Source organism: Amblyomma mixtum, chromosome 4 (genome assembly GCF_055824585.1).
Source record: "Amblyomma mixtum isolate Tamu chromosome 4, ASM5582458v1, whole genome shotgun sequence".
Lineage (NCBI taxonomy): Eukaryota > Metazoa > Arthropoda > Arachnida > Ixodida > Ixodidae > Amblyomma > Amblyomma mixtum.
In genome coordinates, this window is record NC_143015.1 from 40296001 (window position 1) to 40315127 (window position 19127).

Genomic DNA, 19127 nt, shown 5'->3' on the forward strand with positions numbered 1-19127 from the left:
GCTGCATGCGCCGGGCACGGCTAGAGTTAACGACATTGAAAGGATGTTTATCCAGGCAAAATCAAATAGCATTGGGTATTCATTTTGTTCCCTTCCAGAAATAACCGTTGTTTGAGGTGCTGCGGTCAATCCCCGCAAAATGTCATCATAAAGAGGCAAGAGTGATTAAACTGTTCTGTGTCCAAACGGTTCGGCTGTGTATATATATAAAAATGACGGCGAATGCAGAGCGAAGAGCAGCCATATCCTCTGGTTTCACGAAATGGCTCTTCAATTTACCTCAGTACTGGTCCTCGCCTTTGTTGCCTCGACTGCCATCGGAGACGAGATATCGGTGAGTATGGACTCTTCAAAGGGTAGAAATTCACGGTCACGAGATTTGAACAATTTGTCAAAGCATTTAGTCGTTGTTGTTACATTCTAAAGTCATAGTATGCTACTGCTTCAGGCCCGCAGTCTCTTATTCCGAGGCACAAAGATGCACACGAGATGAAACTGCGACGAACACCAAAAACCAATGAACGAAATCAGGCAAAACTTTGAATTGGAGTAGATGTCCACTACACGCTTCCTCATGCGGTAACTATCCTTCCTTAGCCTTCTCTGGGTATGCAACTGTGGATCGCTAAATTTTTATTGAGCATCTACCTTGGCTGGCCATAGACTTTTACGTGATACGGCCATTTGAGTGGCCATAGCTGCAGCCCTTATCCCGTAGCACTCCTTGGCAGCGCATCTAGAAGACGGCTTTTCCAGTGGAGCTCCGCTTTCTCGCGTGGTTTGTCTGTATATAAAGAAGCTGTATCCCCCAGTATCGACGGTCAAAGTTTCAAACGCTTCCTGTGTCTACATCTTCATAGAGCTATTACGTGGTCTTCTAGTGCTTTATTTTAATCTGACTGTTTAGTTTAGCACGACGTCCCGTCAGTTTTTGTTGGCATGAACGGGACAAATTGCCAACTCATATCTGACCGGTATTAACAATGGCAGCACGACTGACGCCAACAAAACACTATCAAAAGTGAAGAGCCTAGGGGTTTTTCTAGTAAGCTCTGCAGTGAAGCCTTTCTAACTTCTATTATAGTGCCAAGTATCGGCAGGAACAGGGCGGGGCCGCTCTCGCCCTCTATCAATTTTCTGCGCTGTCGAAGCAGAACCAGCTATACATCATTGCTCAGAGTGGAAAGATGCCGTTAAAAAGGTCTTGCTGTTATTTATAAGAGCAGCGGTTTCTTTTGCTTCAACCATCGCTTCTTTTACTTTGCTTCGGCATGCCGATTCCAATTCAGAAATTTAGAGAGAAACGTATCAGGCTAGCTTAGTTTCAAGTAAATAATAGTAAGTCACTGCCGAATGTTAGTGAATAGTTTCAGGCCGAAGTTTTACACCGTTACTTATAATTCAAAGACGGTCAGCACAGTCTAGCAGGGGAGGCGACAATTACCTGTCGGAAGCTGCAGCTGCAGCATCAGCAGCTCTAACTTAGAGCAAACCTCTCCAGAAGAAAGTGGCGCGCTGCCGGGAAACTAACTGATGGCTTGGCGATCCAGTCATTAATTTCGCTCTTCGAGCAAACACAGAATAAATGTACTGCGCCGGCAAGTAATCTCGGGCTGAAAGTTCCTATAGGAATCCAGTCAAACTGTTTGGTGCTGTGTGTAACATAACAAATGCTAATTACAAATGCTTGGGGGGAGCAAACAGGCAGCATGGGCTGCAAAAGTCCACTAGGACTGGTTTTACCCTCCGCGAATTGTGTAAGAAGTAGAGTATAGAGAGACATGCCAGGTATAAAACAGAAACATGAACACGTCGGAAGGAATCTTAGATAGTGCAAGGAATAAATCTCGGCGACGAGATGAATACGCAAAAGCGTTCAGCGGCCACTGTTAGCGAAGCACACGGTTCACAAGCATTGAGAATGGACTTTATTATTTAGTTCTCTTCATCTTTCCCAAGTGTCTCATTCACCTAACCTGTATTTTCCCCCTTACCCTGCCAACCAGCTGTGTATCAAAATGCGCCAGTGCAAAACGAGAGGCGAAAGTCTATAGCCTAAGGCATACTCCTAAAAAAATCGCTTTTTTGATGTTGGCAAGTAAGTGAGCATTTTTGTACGAACGCGCTACTTTACTATCAATCCTGAAAAACTTGATATTGGGCTGACGCCTCTTAGGCGCATGGAGAAATAAAATAAACATTGCCGTGATTGGGTTTCGAACCCGTAACATCTCGATCAGACAAGCTCCACCGGCCACGGCGCAGCAGCACTATGCTATCGCCACAATTTGTTTTCTTTATTGCGTGGAACTCATATCCGCTAAGGTACAAAATGCTTTGCTCACGTATATACTATTCCTAAATGCATAAATGCATTCTCTTGTTTTCCTACACTGCACTTCACCTGCGCATCAAAATTCCGCGGGAGACATACACATGCGTCAAGAACCGGCACCCATTCAAGAGGCCGGTGCTGCACAGCATAGCGCCCCCTCGCGCCAAGTATCATATCATGCCTTATGTTAAACTGCTACACTTTCACGCTGTGTTATTGTGGTTTACCTCAGTAAAGAGGGCACATGCCCACGCTGTAGGATTCGCCTAGGTATCTCAGTGTGCATCACACGTCGTCTTCATCAACTTCCGTCCATGTGCGAAAAGCACTATTAGTCTCTAAAACACAATGTCGGCAAGTGGATGTGAAGCCTCAGAGACATTCGTGAAGGTAGAAAACAGCGTAAATAATTAACAGAAACCGTTGTATCTAAATAAGAGTAAATAAGTAAATAAAAGTACATAACACTAAATAAGTAAACAAAGTACATAAGAGTAAATAAGTAAAACTGTAGTACATTACAGTGAATAAGCAAATAAGAGACCACTGAAGCGAAATCAAATAAATAAGAGAGACAATTTATCTCATTAGCGGACTTTGTTCGGTGGCTCTTTTTATGTTACAGTCATTCCATTATTTTAACTTTGAATATTATATTTCTCATTACCAGAGGCCGTTCGCTATCCGGTACTGATGATGACGTTTCCGTATAATTTAACGCTCTTTATTCTCCATGTCGAAGGACAAACGCCCGCAACAAACGCTGAAACACCGTTGTTCTGGAAACAGTACAAGAGCCGAAACGTTTATTCGAAATAGGCTCCTAAGAGTTTGTGCCAATGAAGTCATTCACAGTCTGCATTTCTGCGGGAGCCTGTATCGCATAGTTGCTAATAACATCCAAAGCAGGAAAAAAACACGAACGGCTGAAAAGACCGACAACACGCGCATTGAGTGCTGCCCGTGTTCTTTGTCCTACTCCTAATAAACCAACCAGGTTACATCGCCACTGTACACGTGTGTTTTATTTGTGAGGAGGCTTCGAAACAAAAAATGTTTTAAATTTTGGGGAGAGGAAAAATGAGCCGCACAGTTAATATTAATTTATTTGTTTTACAGTAACGTTTCAGTTACTAAATAATCAGTGAGACACATAATGAGGAGTTGTACAAATGTGGTGCTTCTCGCATGCCACCAACATCTGCTATGCAAAGCCTTATTGCTAAGCCTTTTCCGCATATTTGCCACCAATATGTTATAAACATACAAGCTGGCAGATATAGACACGCACTTCGCTGCAGCTGTAGCGAATGTATTCCATGTAGTGCACGGAGCGCTAACACTTAAAAGAGAACTCTTGTGAAACAGAATGCTTCGGCTTTCCACTGTTTAAATATCAGATATTCATCACCGCAACATGTACGCGAGAAAATAATGCGCAACAAATTTGTGTTTGTTCACTTGAAGTTTGAGCTCACCATTTTATTAGGTTCCCAAAAGGTTACAACTATGGACACTCAACAGCGCTCAGAATTTCATCAATGGGTAGGTGAATCTGCCTTGTAGCATTTTTATCGACAGCAGAGCAGCGGAACTACTAGCCATATCCCTCCTGTAATCACAACGATGCAATTCTGAAATTTCAAGGAGGATCGTGTCAAGCACGCCCAGCGGAGTAACTACACTCAGGAAGAGAAGCTCATTGTTCTCCCTTATTTTTGTGTTGATAATATGCGTACTCCCTATGGGAACCCCCACCTAAGACCAAAATGCAAGGATTCGCCAACAAGTGCACCGAATTTTCAATATTTTGAGCGTTTCGGAGGTGAAACTCAAGAGACTCATGCTGTAAAAATTACTAATACAACTTAGTTTCGCGCAGTATGCTTCGGTGACAAAAGCATTCTTCTAGTATTTGAAAAAAGTAATCTTTTTCAAGTAATTATCTCTGCAAATTGTAAAGGTCTTATAAATATTGTCTTTGTTGTGCCCGAACTTTCGAATGTTACAATGGGCAATACCGACATCCACCTTTATGTTACAGTCAATGCTATGATACGAATTTTACCTTGAGTGCGGATGCTTTAATTTGAAAACACTACCTTAGTAGAAGGTTATATTTCAACGTTACTTAAGAAATAGCTGACACTCCATCACCTCATCCACCTGTTTCACATTGGAGCTGCGCATTTTTTCAAACCTTAAAGAGTTTATGGCCACCTGTGCGGCCGCGGTTCAAATTCAGAATTGCATCGTTTTTACCGTTTATAATTGGAGTGTACAAGTTTGCGTGAAGACAACTTTTTCCGTTTCCAGACTTCTGCTAAATGTTTTTCTCGAGAAAGACGCAAGGAAACGCTTGACTTTTGCAACTTTCTTTTCTAGGAGCAGAATACTGCCCTTCTTTTGGACGTGGTTGAAGTTCTGGACGACGATGGTGCACTCTACAGTTCCATTGATGATCCTAGAGAGAAATGCTTGACCTGCACTCGAGTGGCCTATGAACCGGAAGACCTATTCTCCATTTTCGTTTATCATTATAAAGGCCAACGCGGGAAGCCAGGGTACGTTGGACGGTTATTGATATATCTTATTACCTTTGTGAGAAACAGAATTGGCAGTCGCCTAAATGCATGACGATGAAAAGAACCTAAAAAGCATATGGCACAGGCATATTGCATTCATAAGAAAAAAGAGATGAGAACACGAAGATGCGCAGCCTACCAAAGAAACAAGCATCATGTGAAAGAGAAAATTCGCCACTAAAGCAAACTGGTAAGATTGATGATCAAATTTTAAACTTTTATTCTTGAGGAGGAACACTTTTAATCTACCGGATTTTTTAGATTCCACTCCAGGTTCGTTGAAGCAGGGCCCTGCAGTCCAAATGCTGACATCAGCTTTGCTGTAATTTTTGCCTTCCTGAGACAGCATACGATGCGCTGTGTTGCGAAATACTTTGAAGCATCCTTACTAAATAAATACCTTCGTGGATAACACCTACTAAAGAAATCCCACTTACTGCTTCATAATTTAAAGTGCAGTTCTTTGGCGCGGGAGTGCCTTGGCATTCTTCGAGTTAGTGCAGGCGATGAAGCGTTATAAGTGAAAAAATGTTCATGCTGTCATAAAACATTACATGCGTCTACATGCAGCTTAAAAATGTGTGTAAACTATGTCTAGACAAAGATTTTGCGAGTTGGTAACAACTACCCAAACCACTTGATGAAAAAAAAATATATTTTTGAAAAGCAGGCACTGAAAAGCCGATGTAGAAGAGAACGTCGAAACATGCCCGGTGCTGCTTGTAATAAATGAAGTGCAGTTATTTCGTGACGTATTTTTATATCACACAGGGAAGGATGATAGTGTGAGAAAAATCTTGCAAAATATCTGCGCACCTATTTGTGCTTGGCACGCCTCTTGGAGAGTTCGTGGCGGTTGACTCTAGCAACGCTTTTCGGTGGAAAGGTGTGGTAGTAGTTTCTTTTACTACAATGCCGTGCTTATTGTTTTCTTTAGATATGACGTGAGCTACTGTCAGAACCTTACTACGACAGAATCTTTGAAGTTTGGTTTTGCACCATGCAAAGGTGAGTTTTTATTTCGCAGGCCCCCAGCAATTCTTATTCCTATTGAGTGTCTTGCAACACATTTTGGTTGAAAGTTTGCTTTTACTGGAGGGTTTGAATTTTGTGGGATGCATTCCTGAGCATAAAATTGACATCAATGATGCTCTTCTTTCTATTCATTATTGTGCACCAGCGGTTGAAACCTTCAGAGCATTTGACCACAGTTTGATCCTCTTTGCGGCCTGTAAGAGTATAACATCTTTCTTATATTTAAACAATGTGTTCACTACTGACTAGCCAGGACAGCAGCTTGGGCATGTTGGTTACTCATTTGTTACGAAACAGTGCAAAACACCGGGACAAGAGACAAGCGCCATTGGCGCCAGTCGCTGAATAGACGCAGGCGAAGGCAGTCCTTGTAGAGTTGGGCTTGATGTTTCCACTCTGATTTAAGAATCTTCTTCTATTCGCGCTTGCCTCTAGTCCCGATGTTTTGCGCTGCTCCGTCACAGGCTAGCGATTAGCTTCGTCAGTTCACGTGAAACGCGCAGACGTTCGGACAGCAACTCGGTTTTTCAGGTTTGTGATGCTGAGGGCTGATTATTTAAAGTCTTGTTTTAAAGTAAAGGTTAAAATATTTAAAAACATAAAGTCATGCTTCTACGGCAGCACGTGCTCAGTACGCGTCCCATTTCAGCTGAAACAAGAGATGATAGAGGACAAAAATATTTTTTCAGGTAATAACTCTCAAGTTAGTGTTATGCCCCTCAAGATAAAAGTATGCAACAGCGGTATCTTACCGGTACTCACCTATGGAGCCGAAACATAGAGGCTAACAAACTGGGTTCAGCTTAAGTTAAGGACAACACAGCGAGCTATGATGAGAAAAATGATAAGTGTAACGTTTAGAGATCGGAAGCGGGCGGAGTGGGTGATGGAAAAAAAACGCGGGTTAATGGGATCCTGGTCAAAATCAAGAGGAAGAAATGGGCTTGGGCAGGGCATGCAATGCGAAGTCAGGATAACCGCTGGTCCTTCAGGGTAACGGAACGAATTCGAAGAGAAAACAAGCGTAGCAGGGGGCGACAGAAAAGTAGGTGGGTGGAAGAGGTTAAGAAGTTTGCGGGGATATGATGGCTGCATCTGGCGAAGGACAGGGTTAATTGGAGAGACATGAGAGAGGCATTTACCCTGCAGTGAGCGTAGTCAGGCTAATCATGATGAAGATGGTGTACGGCTTTATGCTTTGATTGAACCGTGTCATACGTGCTTGTAACTGAAGTTGCCATACTCCTAGTTGAGTTGCCGGGTTGCGGCTCAGGGACCCATCGCGCACGCACCCCGAAGCCGGTAGCTTGGCCCGTTTGGCTTTGTGTGTGTTGGCTGTTTTTCGGGGCTCCTCAAGCGGCCGCCACCGCTGCGCCGTTGGAATGGGTTTGTTTTAAACAAATGGGGTAAAGTGCATCCAAGAATGGCGGTTAGCGGACCGCACCGTAGCCGGCTGCGGGAACACGAGGCCCTGCAGGGTAGCGTTCGAACCGCAAAACGAAGCCGACGCGCGGACCCCTGGGGCGTCGAGAGGAGTCGCGTGTAAATTTATTCCTTTCAACTGCAGACCGCGTGACGGACGGGATGCCCCAAAGACGAGCGGCGAAGGGGGGAGAGCGCGACCAGGGCAGTGAGCGCGGTTCGGGATGAATTTGCCCTCCCTGAGTTTGCCCTCCCTGTGCCGCCGCTGGTGTTTTTGTGTATTTGTGTGTGTCGGTGCTGTAACCAAACGGAAATACGTAACGTCTTCGTGGAATTCGCGCGGTGGTCGCGTAAACAACAAGCCCGTGAGCACCGGCGTGCTATTGGCTCCTTTAGTTTGAACGAAATTCTTCTGATTGGCTCTGACAAGCGCATTTCCTATTGGTTACAAAAATGGGCCCCAGAATGCTGGGAAAGTGCATTTAAGGGCGAGTTTTTGGCGCGAAAAGGGAGAGATCAGACATTGGACCGGGGGAGACCGGCGGAGATCGGACCGGGGGGGACTTGGAGATGGGAGCTCAAGGGAGTCCGGAGAGACCGGCCGGCACCGCAGCGGAGACCGAGCGAGGTCGGAGAGAGGGCTCGGAGAGAGGTCGCTGTTGAGCGCTCGTGAATAAACCACGTAGTCCCGAAGAAGTGTCTTGTCTGTTCCGCAACGTGTCGCCGGATCACCGAACCATTAGAAGGCTACAAGATCAACAACATCGATCATTGCTAAATTAACTCTCCTCTTAGCTCTAATAATTTTTTCGACCTTTCTACATTCAGGAAGGCAAATCTAGACGTTCACTGAGCAGCATCGTTCAGCAAGCCATATCTTCCACTCATATTACAGTTTGTACACTCTATTTCACAGGTGCTTCAGTTTCCAGCAAGAATTGGAAAAAAAGGCACAATTGTTTCCGTCTTTATTCTAGAACTGTGCGCTACCACTTTTTTCTATAATTGTGCTCTTTCCCTATCATGAATTCATTGTTGAAGCCTGAGCGTCTCCATTATCATCACCGTTATCATCATGAGGCTGACTACGCAGCATATTAATAGAGCATACTAAATTTATTATAATAATGCATTTTAATATATTTATTGTAATTATTATATCTTGAACTTAACTTTAATATTAATTTTCATACATTATTATTATTACAACATAATAATCTTCAGGCCCACTGTAAACGTATTCCCTAACCATTTCTAGCATCTCTCTGTCAAATGTGACCTGCTGTCCCCTTTTGAGACGGTTTAACTTTGCTTTCATTTACTGCATATTGATTTTCAGACCCACCATTCTGGTGCGCTTCAATAGACCTTATGCGAAATGCACTGCCATCTAGCGGTCGCCGCGCGCGATCCGCCATGTTGGAGGATAGCCGCCGGATTCACAGCACGTACTGCTACACGCTCATCGCGCGCGCTAAAGTTTCACCGTCCTCAAGATGCCCACATATTGCTTAGTGCCTTGCTGTACGCAGAAGGGTCACAAAGACGACAGGGAAGACAGGCAAGAGCGCTTGATTTGAGCGCATTCCTATTTTTGGACTGCGATCCACGACATCCGCGGCACAAATGTTGCAGAACCGTCGCTATATATGTGGAGACATCGCGCAACACATTTCGTTATCGCCATGTGGCCAATGAAATTAGAAATAAGTTTTGTAGGCACGAAAAAAATACTACAAAAAAGCTTTCTCCTGCGATTGCCCTTGAAGTGCTGCGATTATCGGCCTCGCAAGAGTAATCGTGATCAGCTGTTCAGTGGTACGGGTCGCGTTTTGTGAGAACCGTCGCTACTTGCGTTTTCCGCCGCAGCGGTTACACGGGTTAGTTTTTAGTGCGAACATTTGTTTCGACGGAAACACTAGCAAGGGTCAAGTGCCCGTGGCACGGAACGTTTGTGCTCTGCAAGTCAGTCAATCGTTTCTGTTAGACCAACGAAAGGTGCCTACTTTGTGGAGCGACGGCTTGCATGCCTTTAGCGATTTCACTTAACCGGCCGGTTTCCACGAAACCTTGTGTTGTGTAAAAAAAAAGAAAGGACCGTAAGGGAAGGCGCTCAAGCGGTACCATAGTTCCAACTAGTAGCGAGAATGCATAACGCGTGTAGAATTCTCCAACAAGCTCAGTGCATAACTGATTTCTCGTCATGGTAAAACCATAGACACTGCTGCATTCACGGGCTACGTTTTTAAAGGCGGTAGTCCAAGAATGGTAAACACTTGTGTAGTGGGGTCGTGCGGGTACCTAGGGGTCTATGTGCCCGGTAAGAATAATAAAGTGTTTTCTCTCTCTGTCTAGGGCACTAGGGCAAACTAGGGTCTCTAAGGCACTAGAGCACCAGGGCAAACAAAAAAATGCTGTATGAACTTTTCAAGGAAAATGAAAGGCGTCACATGTTGAGAGGCCACTTTTTTCGACACTACCAACATGAGCTTGAAGTTCACTATCGTTTGCTTTCGGCGCCGACGCAACACACAGAAAACGCTACCACAACAGCAATTCAAGCGGCACGTCCGTTCGCAAAAGTATCGACCCAAATAAAAGCTTACTCAAACGAAAATTACACTTGCTTCGTACATTTCTTGGTATTCAGCGTCGGCAAACTGACGTAGGACTCCGTGAAAAACTTGTAGCTCCGTACCCGGTGGCGTTTGGAAAGTGTTTTGGACGCGTATTAAGTGTCTGCGAAGTCATTTGGAAATTTGGGCAGCAGAAACAGGTCGACTGACCATTCAGTCATTCTTACAGGCTCAAGTGACCGGAAATAAGATTTTTGAGCCAGCACAGCAGTAAGGAAGCTAACGCAGGGCACGCATATATCCAGAGCGCAGAGGCGGAACAAGCCTCAGTCATCCTACAACATGGCGACTTTCCACTGGTTCTTCTTTTCTCCTATAGATGGCAGCAATTTTGCATAAGGCCTATTGTCACATTTTGGAGTACGTCTCCTGTGTCACTTAGGTAAACAATTGCGTCAGCGAATCGCATATTACGAGGGTGTCCTTCATTCACTTTTTTTTGCCGCCGCGGTGGCCCGGAGGTGTGGTGCTCGACTGCTGGCCCGAAAGACGCGGGTTCAATCCTGGCCACGGTGATCGAATTTCGATGGAGGCTAGATTCTAGAGCGTCGTGCACAATAGAATGTCAGTGCACGTTAAAGAACCCAAGGGGGTCGTAATTTTCGGAGCCCTTGAATACGGCGTCCCTCAAAGCCATAGTCGCTTTGGGACGTTAAACCCCGTCAACCGGCCAAACATCCATTTAAACAGCCTGTGAAAAACATTCCGGAAAAACAGAAAAACATTCCGGAAGAAGAGCCTGTGAAGACACCCTTCATTTCATTATTGAAATTTTATTGCTTACTTTACAGAGGGCAGTAGCAGCTGCGCAATCGTTCTAGATATCTTCCCGGACTTTTACATAAGGCCATTTGAAGCTCTGATTCTTCAATGCCTTCATGACTGCTGCCCGTTCGACTGGGTCAGATGGTTTCTCGTAATCTACGAAGGCAATAGGTCGGGGTTTGCTTTATTGCGCCCATTTGTCTACCACCTGATTGATAATGCGAATGTGGTCTACTGTCGAGCATTCTTTACGAAAGCCAGACTAATCAATTGGTTTATTGAAATTGATGATTGTAGCGACTGTATTAACTATTAGCTTACTAAGTTCATATAGGCAACAGACAGTCAGCTGACCAGGCTTCATTTTTATTGCGCAAGCAATACTGCGCCAGGTTTCGAGCCGTCGCGTAGCTCCCGGCGGTGGCCACGGTTGACCTTTAGCCGCAGCGAGGTCGAACAGATGGAGCGCTGTTGCCATAGCAACCGTTTCAGCCGCGCTCCACCAGGCGGCAGGACCGCCACTACTTAAAAAAAAAAAAAAAACTTTGTCGAGGCTCGAAATCGAACCACGGCCTTTGGCATTTGAGGTGGAGACGCTAGCGCTCCGCCACAAAGGCTTTTTTTTCTTCAACATGGTATTTATTACAGTGATGTAATGTTCTATGTACATGAACTATATACAAGCCATTATGAAAACAGTGTTAAACAATACATATTGAAAAGACCATGCACTAGAAAAGGGGCAATGCAGAGCACATCACTAATAGTGAGTGCCACTCCGGTTCGTACTCAGTCTGGGCATACACGTCTCTTAGATGAACAACCATTCGACTGAAGTGATCCTTAGACACAACAGGTTCACAGTGTCTGTCCATCATGCGGGTTTTCCAGAGGCTGTGCAGTCCAATCAGAAAGAACATGTCCAGGGGTTCATCAACAAATGGCAGCGCAGTGAGATAACGAACAGAATTTGGAGTCAGATGAATTCTTTTTTTAAATGTGCGTTGCAGGATATCCCAGAAGAGTACTGCATCTTTGCAACTGATGAAACAATGCTCAATTGTATCTGGTTCATCACAAAGGCGGCAATTAACGGTAGACACAAAAATACCCTTTTTCTCTAACCATGTTCTAACGGGCAACGTACCGGTGTGTTACCTAAAGAAAAAGGTCTTTGTACACGGCGAGACTGGCATCTTACGTACTCTTTTGAGTACGTCATGCCCAGGTAAACCAAAATACAGAGAGCGGTATATGGGCGGAGGGAAGAGCATACTAATCAAATCCTTATACAACTTTTTCTTCGACACTAAAAAAAGGAACTCAAGAGAAAAACGAACAAGTAGGAAACGGACAGCCAAATACACCTCTTGCATTACGCCCCACAAACACGGACGGTCACAAACATTGGAAGACACAATGAGGTTGGGTAAAACATGAACTAAATTTGTTTGCAGGAAAGAACGTACTATTGGTTGTGTAGTGTCACGGAAAAACATGAAACGTGACACTATCTGTCGGACATACAGGTGAAGTAGACCAAGGCCACAGCGCTTACAGGCCGAAAAAGGTTGTCACGCCTCGTGGATTCAAAAGACGAATCCCACACAAAAGTAGCGAAAACCCTGTGAAAACGCCACAAAGGCTCAGGGTTTAAGCATGAAAAAAAGGTTCATGTTGTGAATCCATGGGTCTCATAAATAGAAGAAAAAGAAATAAAAACGACAATACGAAAATAAAAATAAAAACATTAGAAAAGGACAAAAAATAACAACGAAATAAATAAATATAAGGAAAGAAACAGGAATAACCAATAAAATGAAAAGAAAGTGAAATATTTAAAATAAAAATAAAAAGCAACAATACTGCGCCAGGTTCCGAGCCGTCGCGTAGCTCCCGGTGGCGGCCACGGTTGACCTTTAGCCGCAGCGAGGTCAAACAGATGAAGCGTCGTTGCCATAGCAACCGTTTCAGCCGCGCTCCACCGTGCCCAGCGCTGCTTACGGAACTTGCGCGATTTAACCAGAGCTAAGCCTCAGCTAATTTTTTCAGGTCCTTTACTTTTCCTTTCACTTCTTTCGTATTATAGTTCTTTTGTACTGAATGCTCTTCCACTGCGACAATTTGTATTCTAATTTGTACGTATGGTGATTTCTTTCTCGCAGCCTCTACCTCACCCCGTTTTCTTTTGAGCTTGCGCTGCACATTTATTATGACAACGAATGATGGTTTGTTTCCAGATTGGCATTTCGTGTGCTGAAAGAGGAGAGGCAAAGCCAGTTTGCGGCAGTTAATTCGAAAATAGGGCTGATTACATGCGTAGCTTCTTCAAATAGCAGTTATCCCAGGCTGGTCATATCAAACTACGAAGTGAAATTGATTATTCATGCTTTTTATTGGGTTACACATGACGCTCGGTTATGAGGCCAACTGTGCATGACTCCGGCAGAAATCCTTCTTGAAACAGTTTCCCCACCGAAGTGAGCTTAACGACGTTTACCTTAATTCACTGGACTCCATTGACATGGCTCTGACCTCCTGCTGGCTCATGAAACACATGAATTCAAAAAAGCAAATTATAAAACTACAAATACAGCAGCAATTTGCACACAAAACGCCTTTTGTATAATGTGTTTGGTGAAGTGCCCCGAACTTTAGGCCGCAAGCCATTGCAGTGAACATTTCTCTGCCTTTCAGATGGTGCAATTACTACTACGGCCCAAGGTTATTACTACGACGGAAAGACCTGCTATCTAGGGCGATTCCCACTTTCCGGCGGTGATCGTAAGTCACATGAAACGAATCGAAGGGTAGATCACCAACTGCACCATCCAAAGCTCATTCTTGGAATGTTTTTTGGTTGACCGATGCTGGCAGTAGCGTCCCGTTAATGCGACATTCATGGTGCAGCGAACATTCAGATCATGAATAGAAATGAGGAATGGAGTGATGCTTTTTACCTTCATAAGGCTCTTTACAATAAACCCTAGAATGACGTGGATGTCTCAAAGGATTAACCAAAAGAAAATGCTAGATAAAAGAAAAAGTAACAACATAGTCTCTAAAACGGACTCTGGTAAAGAATCCATGTAAAGAGAAAGACCATCTAGAAAGCTAGAGAACTTATCTGGGAGAATAAAGTAGTATGGAGGTCTGCATAGAGGAGGGTTCTATGAGATTTAAATCTGAAGCCACAAAGAGATCATTAAACTGATGTAAGGTATTATAGAGGTTTTGTGCAGTAAATTAATAACCTATCAAGCACGACCTATTCCCTAAAGAGACTGCCCAGTGCCCTAAGGCGTTCACAGTCGTTAAAGCGGAAGCTTGGGTGAGTTGGTACGACACTTTCCTGAATAGCAGCGCGAAGACGTGGACAGAAGAAAGACACAAAAATTTTTGTGATAAGTAAACACAAAAATCAGCAAACGCGTGAGATCATTCAAGCGAAACAAATCACCCGGTCAGCAGAATCTTGTCAGCAGCCCCTATTTGGCACTTTCATCTAAAGAATTGTACTTTTTATCGACATACAAGTGATATAGCGTATGGCTCCTTCATGATTGTGTGTGTATGAACGATGAGTACGTATGAGTGAGTGTGTTGTTTTCCTTTATTGTTTTGTGGCCATCCATTTATTTTCACTGCCCAAGCAATAAAATTTTCCCTTGCAAGTAATAGCGCCCGTCCACGTGTCTTTCTTCTGTCCTCGTCCAAGTTCGCGCTGTTATTCAAGAAAAGTTCACTGTCCACGCTTGCCGCTACCAATCTGGACAATCAACTGCGCCACTAGGTGCGAACAAAACGGTTGCGAGATGAACAAAGCGATTTTCTTGCGGCATTATATGAAGGGCCACACACAGAGGACTTCCGCTAATGCCTTGTCACAACGTTTTCTATTGACATCTGGTTACGCAACCGTACAGATTGCTAAGCTGCTGTGCATCCGTCTTTCACACAGTTTGTTAACTTGATATCGTTGGAGCGGACGTTGGGCTACCTACGACCACGGGGTCACAACGAAATAGGTTGTCACTAAAAAATTCCTCATTAATCAACAAGCTTCCCCAAAATTTCTTCCAATACAACTCAAGGCTGTCTTACTGGCTGAGAATTCCGCCAGAGTCGAGAACTTAGTTGCTGCACCTATGCAGACATCCGGAACCCTGGGGCCCTGCCACAGTGTTTAGGCCTGGTCAATTCTCTTGGACAAATGAATTTTACTCTCTCTCTCTCTCTTGAATTTCGGTGGCAAGGGTAAAAAGAAGGAGTAATATTTAAAGATAACCAGTGACTCATAGTGGGGGCGGCATTCGGCATCCGCCGGATCTGCGGGCGCCCGGAATATGCGAGAGAGCCAAGAGATTTATTTATTTATACATACTGCGGCGCAATTATATGCGCAATGGCAGGAGTGGGGAAAACACAAAATGCAAAATACGCAACAAAGGTAACAAAATACAACAAAATGTACAAAATGAGCACTACAATAAATCAAACCAGACGCAAAAAAGTATCAAACAAGAAAGAAACTGTTAACTACACTGTAGGAATATTCAGCTATTATGCGTCTTCGATGGCAGTTATAAAACTTTGAACTGGACATGAACAAATGGACCACGGTATAGAATTGCAGGCTTCTATTCAACGGGGAAAAAAACTGAATTTGAACAAATTAGTACGTGCAAAATGCGGTATCAAATTTAGCTCGTAATGACTTCTTGTAGATGATAATGGTGCAAAGCTAATGTTAATGTTGTGGCTATCTAAGAGCCTTACCGAGGAATTGACGATGCAATGCAAGAATTTTAGTGATTCAGTGTGGCGAAGGGCGGAGAGCGTGCAGAGCGTGGTGTGACTCTGAATTCTCATTGCATTCAGGACGAAAAGTTAGGGGAGGCGATGGGCGAAGCGCTCGCTCTCTTAGCTGCATGAAAAGAGTGTCCCAAAGGTTATTTGACTTCGCAAAGACTACTGGGAGACAATGGCCGATGGCGCAGCCAATAGTAACGTTCGGCGCAGGGGCGTCGTCTACTTCATCGCCTTCGGGGCACGTTTGAACGTGCCCAGACGGCGGCAAACTATGCAGAGGGAGCCCTCAGGTACGCCTTCAAAAAAAAAAACAACATAATCTCCTTTCCTGAATTTTTTCCTTTCTGCGTGCGTCAGGTGCAACAATAATTCATTCTAAAATTTTTCCACGTTACAATGACTAAGTGTACTCGTATACTTGGCCACAAAAGTGGTTCACATGGGTGGAATGTTCTTGGCTCGCAAGTGAATATTTTCCTCCCCGACAGCAATCGCTGGCCTTCATGTCGTCGTTACTCTGGGACCCTCCTGCTTTCTTCGTCGCCGCGTCCTTCATTTTAATGAGCCTAACTTTATATAAAGCACAAGCATTTAAATGCCTTAACAATTTAACTAACTCTCTGCCACGGTAACGTTAGATTGAGACTGCCAGCGGCCAACATATTCAAGGAATATCTTGCATATCTCGGTACTCCTAGCAAATGTAACTGTCCTATAATCTCATTCAAAGCTAGAATAGAACTGCGCCCGACAGCACTTTCCTCGTGAATCACCGTCACTGCAAAGAGTGAAACTCGAATGCCGCAAAGACTTCAGTTGGTTGGCTGTACTGCAATTTTGATACTCACTACGTTCATCTTTGGGAAGTATTGTTCCGTGGGTCCGCCGCGGTAGCTCAGTGGTACCTTAAGGACGCGGGTACTATCCCACCAGCGGGGGCCGAATTTCGACGGCAAATTCTAAATTCTAAAGCCCCATGTACTGCGCGATGTCAGTACACAGTAAAGAACCACACGTGGACAAATTTCCACAGCCCTTCACTACGGCGTCTCTCATAGCCTAAGTCGCTTTTTGACGTTAAATCCCATTAACCAAACCTAAACCAAGCCCTTTTGTGGAAACTTACGCAGACAATAATTTCAGTTTTGAAGCTTTTTTTTATTTCCTGCATAACAAAACGCGTTGAGCATCCTTATGACGTTGTACTGGAGACCAGGATATGTTCTGTTCCCAAACCTCTCCACGGCAACCAGTCCGCGCTTTATGTTACTGGCTGCTTGCCCGCAACAGCCATTCAGCGGCCTCACTGAAATAAGCTTTGTGTTTCAAACACTTCCACAAAAAATTTTAAAACCACGTAAAATAATTTTTACAGTAACATCACCTTGCCTCGTGCGTTTTAAATTTGTGGTGTGAAAAAAAAAGGTGAGCTCAATTGTCATTGATTTAAATTATTTGCTTTTCGCAGATTGCCTACTGTGGGTAAAGAGAGAATTCAAGGATTCCGTTCCAAGACAATGCTTGGACGCTTTTAAAAAGTACTGCGGGCCCCAGAAGTACGTCCTTTATAAAAAGAAGCGGTGTTCATGAGTTGTATTGACTGTTCAAACCTGCCTCACTCTATGGTGGACTAGGAGATGTGCCGCACTTCTTTTTAAGCATACGAAATAAACATCTTGAGACGGAACTGCGACTTCCATTCCTTTTTTTTCTGGTTTGTTACGTCAGTGCATATTTTTCGCAGCTCCGGAGAGAAATACACGTAGACAGGTGCCTGTTGGGGCCTGTAATGCGTAGAAAAAATTTACACAAGTATGAAGAAAGTAATGTGGAATTCTTGAGTTATCAGGAGTCATCAGCGGCCAAACAACGCGCAGCTTGCATAAGTATTGGCAACTGGTTCAAGTATTATAAGGCCCTTGTCTGAAGAAAATGTCCTTCAAAGCAGAATAATTCTTCAAACTTTGTCTTTAACAAAGGCCGTATCTAACAGTACAGCCCCGCTTGTAAATACAGAGAACACCACGGAGGGTTACATACAAAGGACTAAAACGCTAAATGGTTACCTTTGTAGTTCTCTAGCATTGATCATGCAAAAATATGGTGCTTAGGTACACAGTTGTGCGCCTGCCGGGACTTGAAGCAAGTATGTCAACATGTCTCCCGCTGTTTCACAAGGGTTTTTTTTTTTTTGGTTTCAGAAGGGATCAACACCGGGGGAGGCCCAGTTTTTATACTTTATGAAGCGTCATTGGGATTTCCAAAATAGAAGCCAAACATACACCTTTGAAAGCGCGTTTAGTAGACCTCCCCGCGCGGCATTTGGAATAAAATGGCATCGCTGGGATTTATAACGCAGCAAATACCAGCGAAGGTTGTGCACTTTTTTATTTGTTTTTGCAAATGCCGAAGCACAATCGTCTTCGTGCTCTTTCGGTGGGCAAGGAAGAGGAGCTCGAAAGAGACAGGCAGCATCGATATGTTCCTGTACCGACTTTACCACCACTGTGACGTCGAACTCTTGCAGCCAGAGGCTCCAGCCAGCAAGCCACCCCGATGGATCTTCTAGGTTCGCAAGCGAACACAAAGAAAAATTATCGCTTCCGACTCGAAGCGGGCGGCCGCACAGCTACGGATGATGAAATTTCGAGGCTACCCATACAGTAGACAGACGCTGGAATAGCTCACTTCGGAACGGGACAATGTGCGACTTGTGTATGTGATCAGGCGTTCTACACCGTCTTGGCACTATACAATCACCGCATCGAGGCCAACATTGCTGGCATCTCTGTGCGGTTCCATGTTGGCACCTTCGTCGAAGGGGTAAAGCATAGCAGCAGATTGGAGGCCGGTCTTAAGGTCTTTGAAGTCTTTTTTCCTGCTCCTGGTCCCAGAAGAAATGTTCGGCGCCTTCGTCAGGCCAGTTACCGGCTGAATGAGCTTGGAGAAGTTTTGAACTAACCTCAAATAAGAGGCACAGTGTCCCAGAGAACAACGCAAGCTGCGTTTATCTGTTGTCTGGGTCGGGGCTAACGCCTTGAGTGCTCACGATGAGGCCAAGGAACTTGAGCTCTCTAAATGCAAAATGGCACTCTCCAGGATCGAGAGACAGGCCCACGGAACGACTTTCACCGAAAACAGCCCGCAAACGCTTCAGCTGCTCGTCTAACGCGTCGGAGAAAATCACGAGGAGGGACTGCCTTTTCAGGCGAGATAGCGCTGTGTCCATTATACATTGAAATGTGTCCGGGTCTTAAAACACCCTGAAAGAAAGCACCTTAAATTCGTACTGTCCCTCAGGAGCAGCGACATCCGTCGTCTCTCCGTCACGTCGTCGACATCGAATTGCCAGCAACCGCTACGCAAGTCGAGTGACGAAAAATAGGTGGTGTGGCGGAGGCGATCTAAGGCGTCACCAGGGAGCTGCAGCGGATAGACGTCCTCTTTGCTAACGTTGTTGAGACGTCTGTAATCTACGCAGAACCGTAGGCTGCAGTCTCTCTTGCGACAAGAACAACAGGTTATGCCCAGAGGCTC

General features: G+C 44.6%; 1 protein-coding gene across 1 annotated transcript; it reads left to right on the forward strand.

Annotated features, from left to right (window-relative positions):
* The first annotated feature begins 262 nt into the window (after nt 1-262).
* On the forward strand, nt 263-17180 carry LOC149346300 (uncharacterized). Its single transcript, XM_089585372.1, has 5 exons — nt 263-334; nt 4721-4899; nt 5858-5928; nt 13476-13562; nt 17059-17180. The coding sequence occupies exons 1-5, from the start codon at nt 263-265 to the stop codon at nt 17178-17180; spliced, it is 531 nt and encodes a 176-aa protein (XP_089441498.1).
* Nucleotides 17181-19127: the final 1947 nt, after the last annotated feature.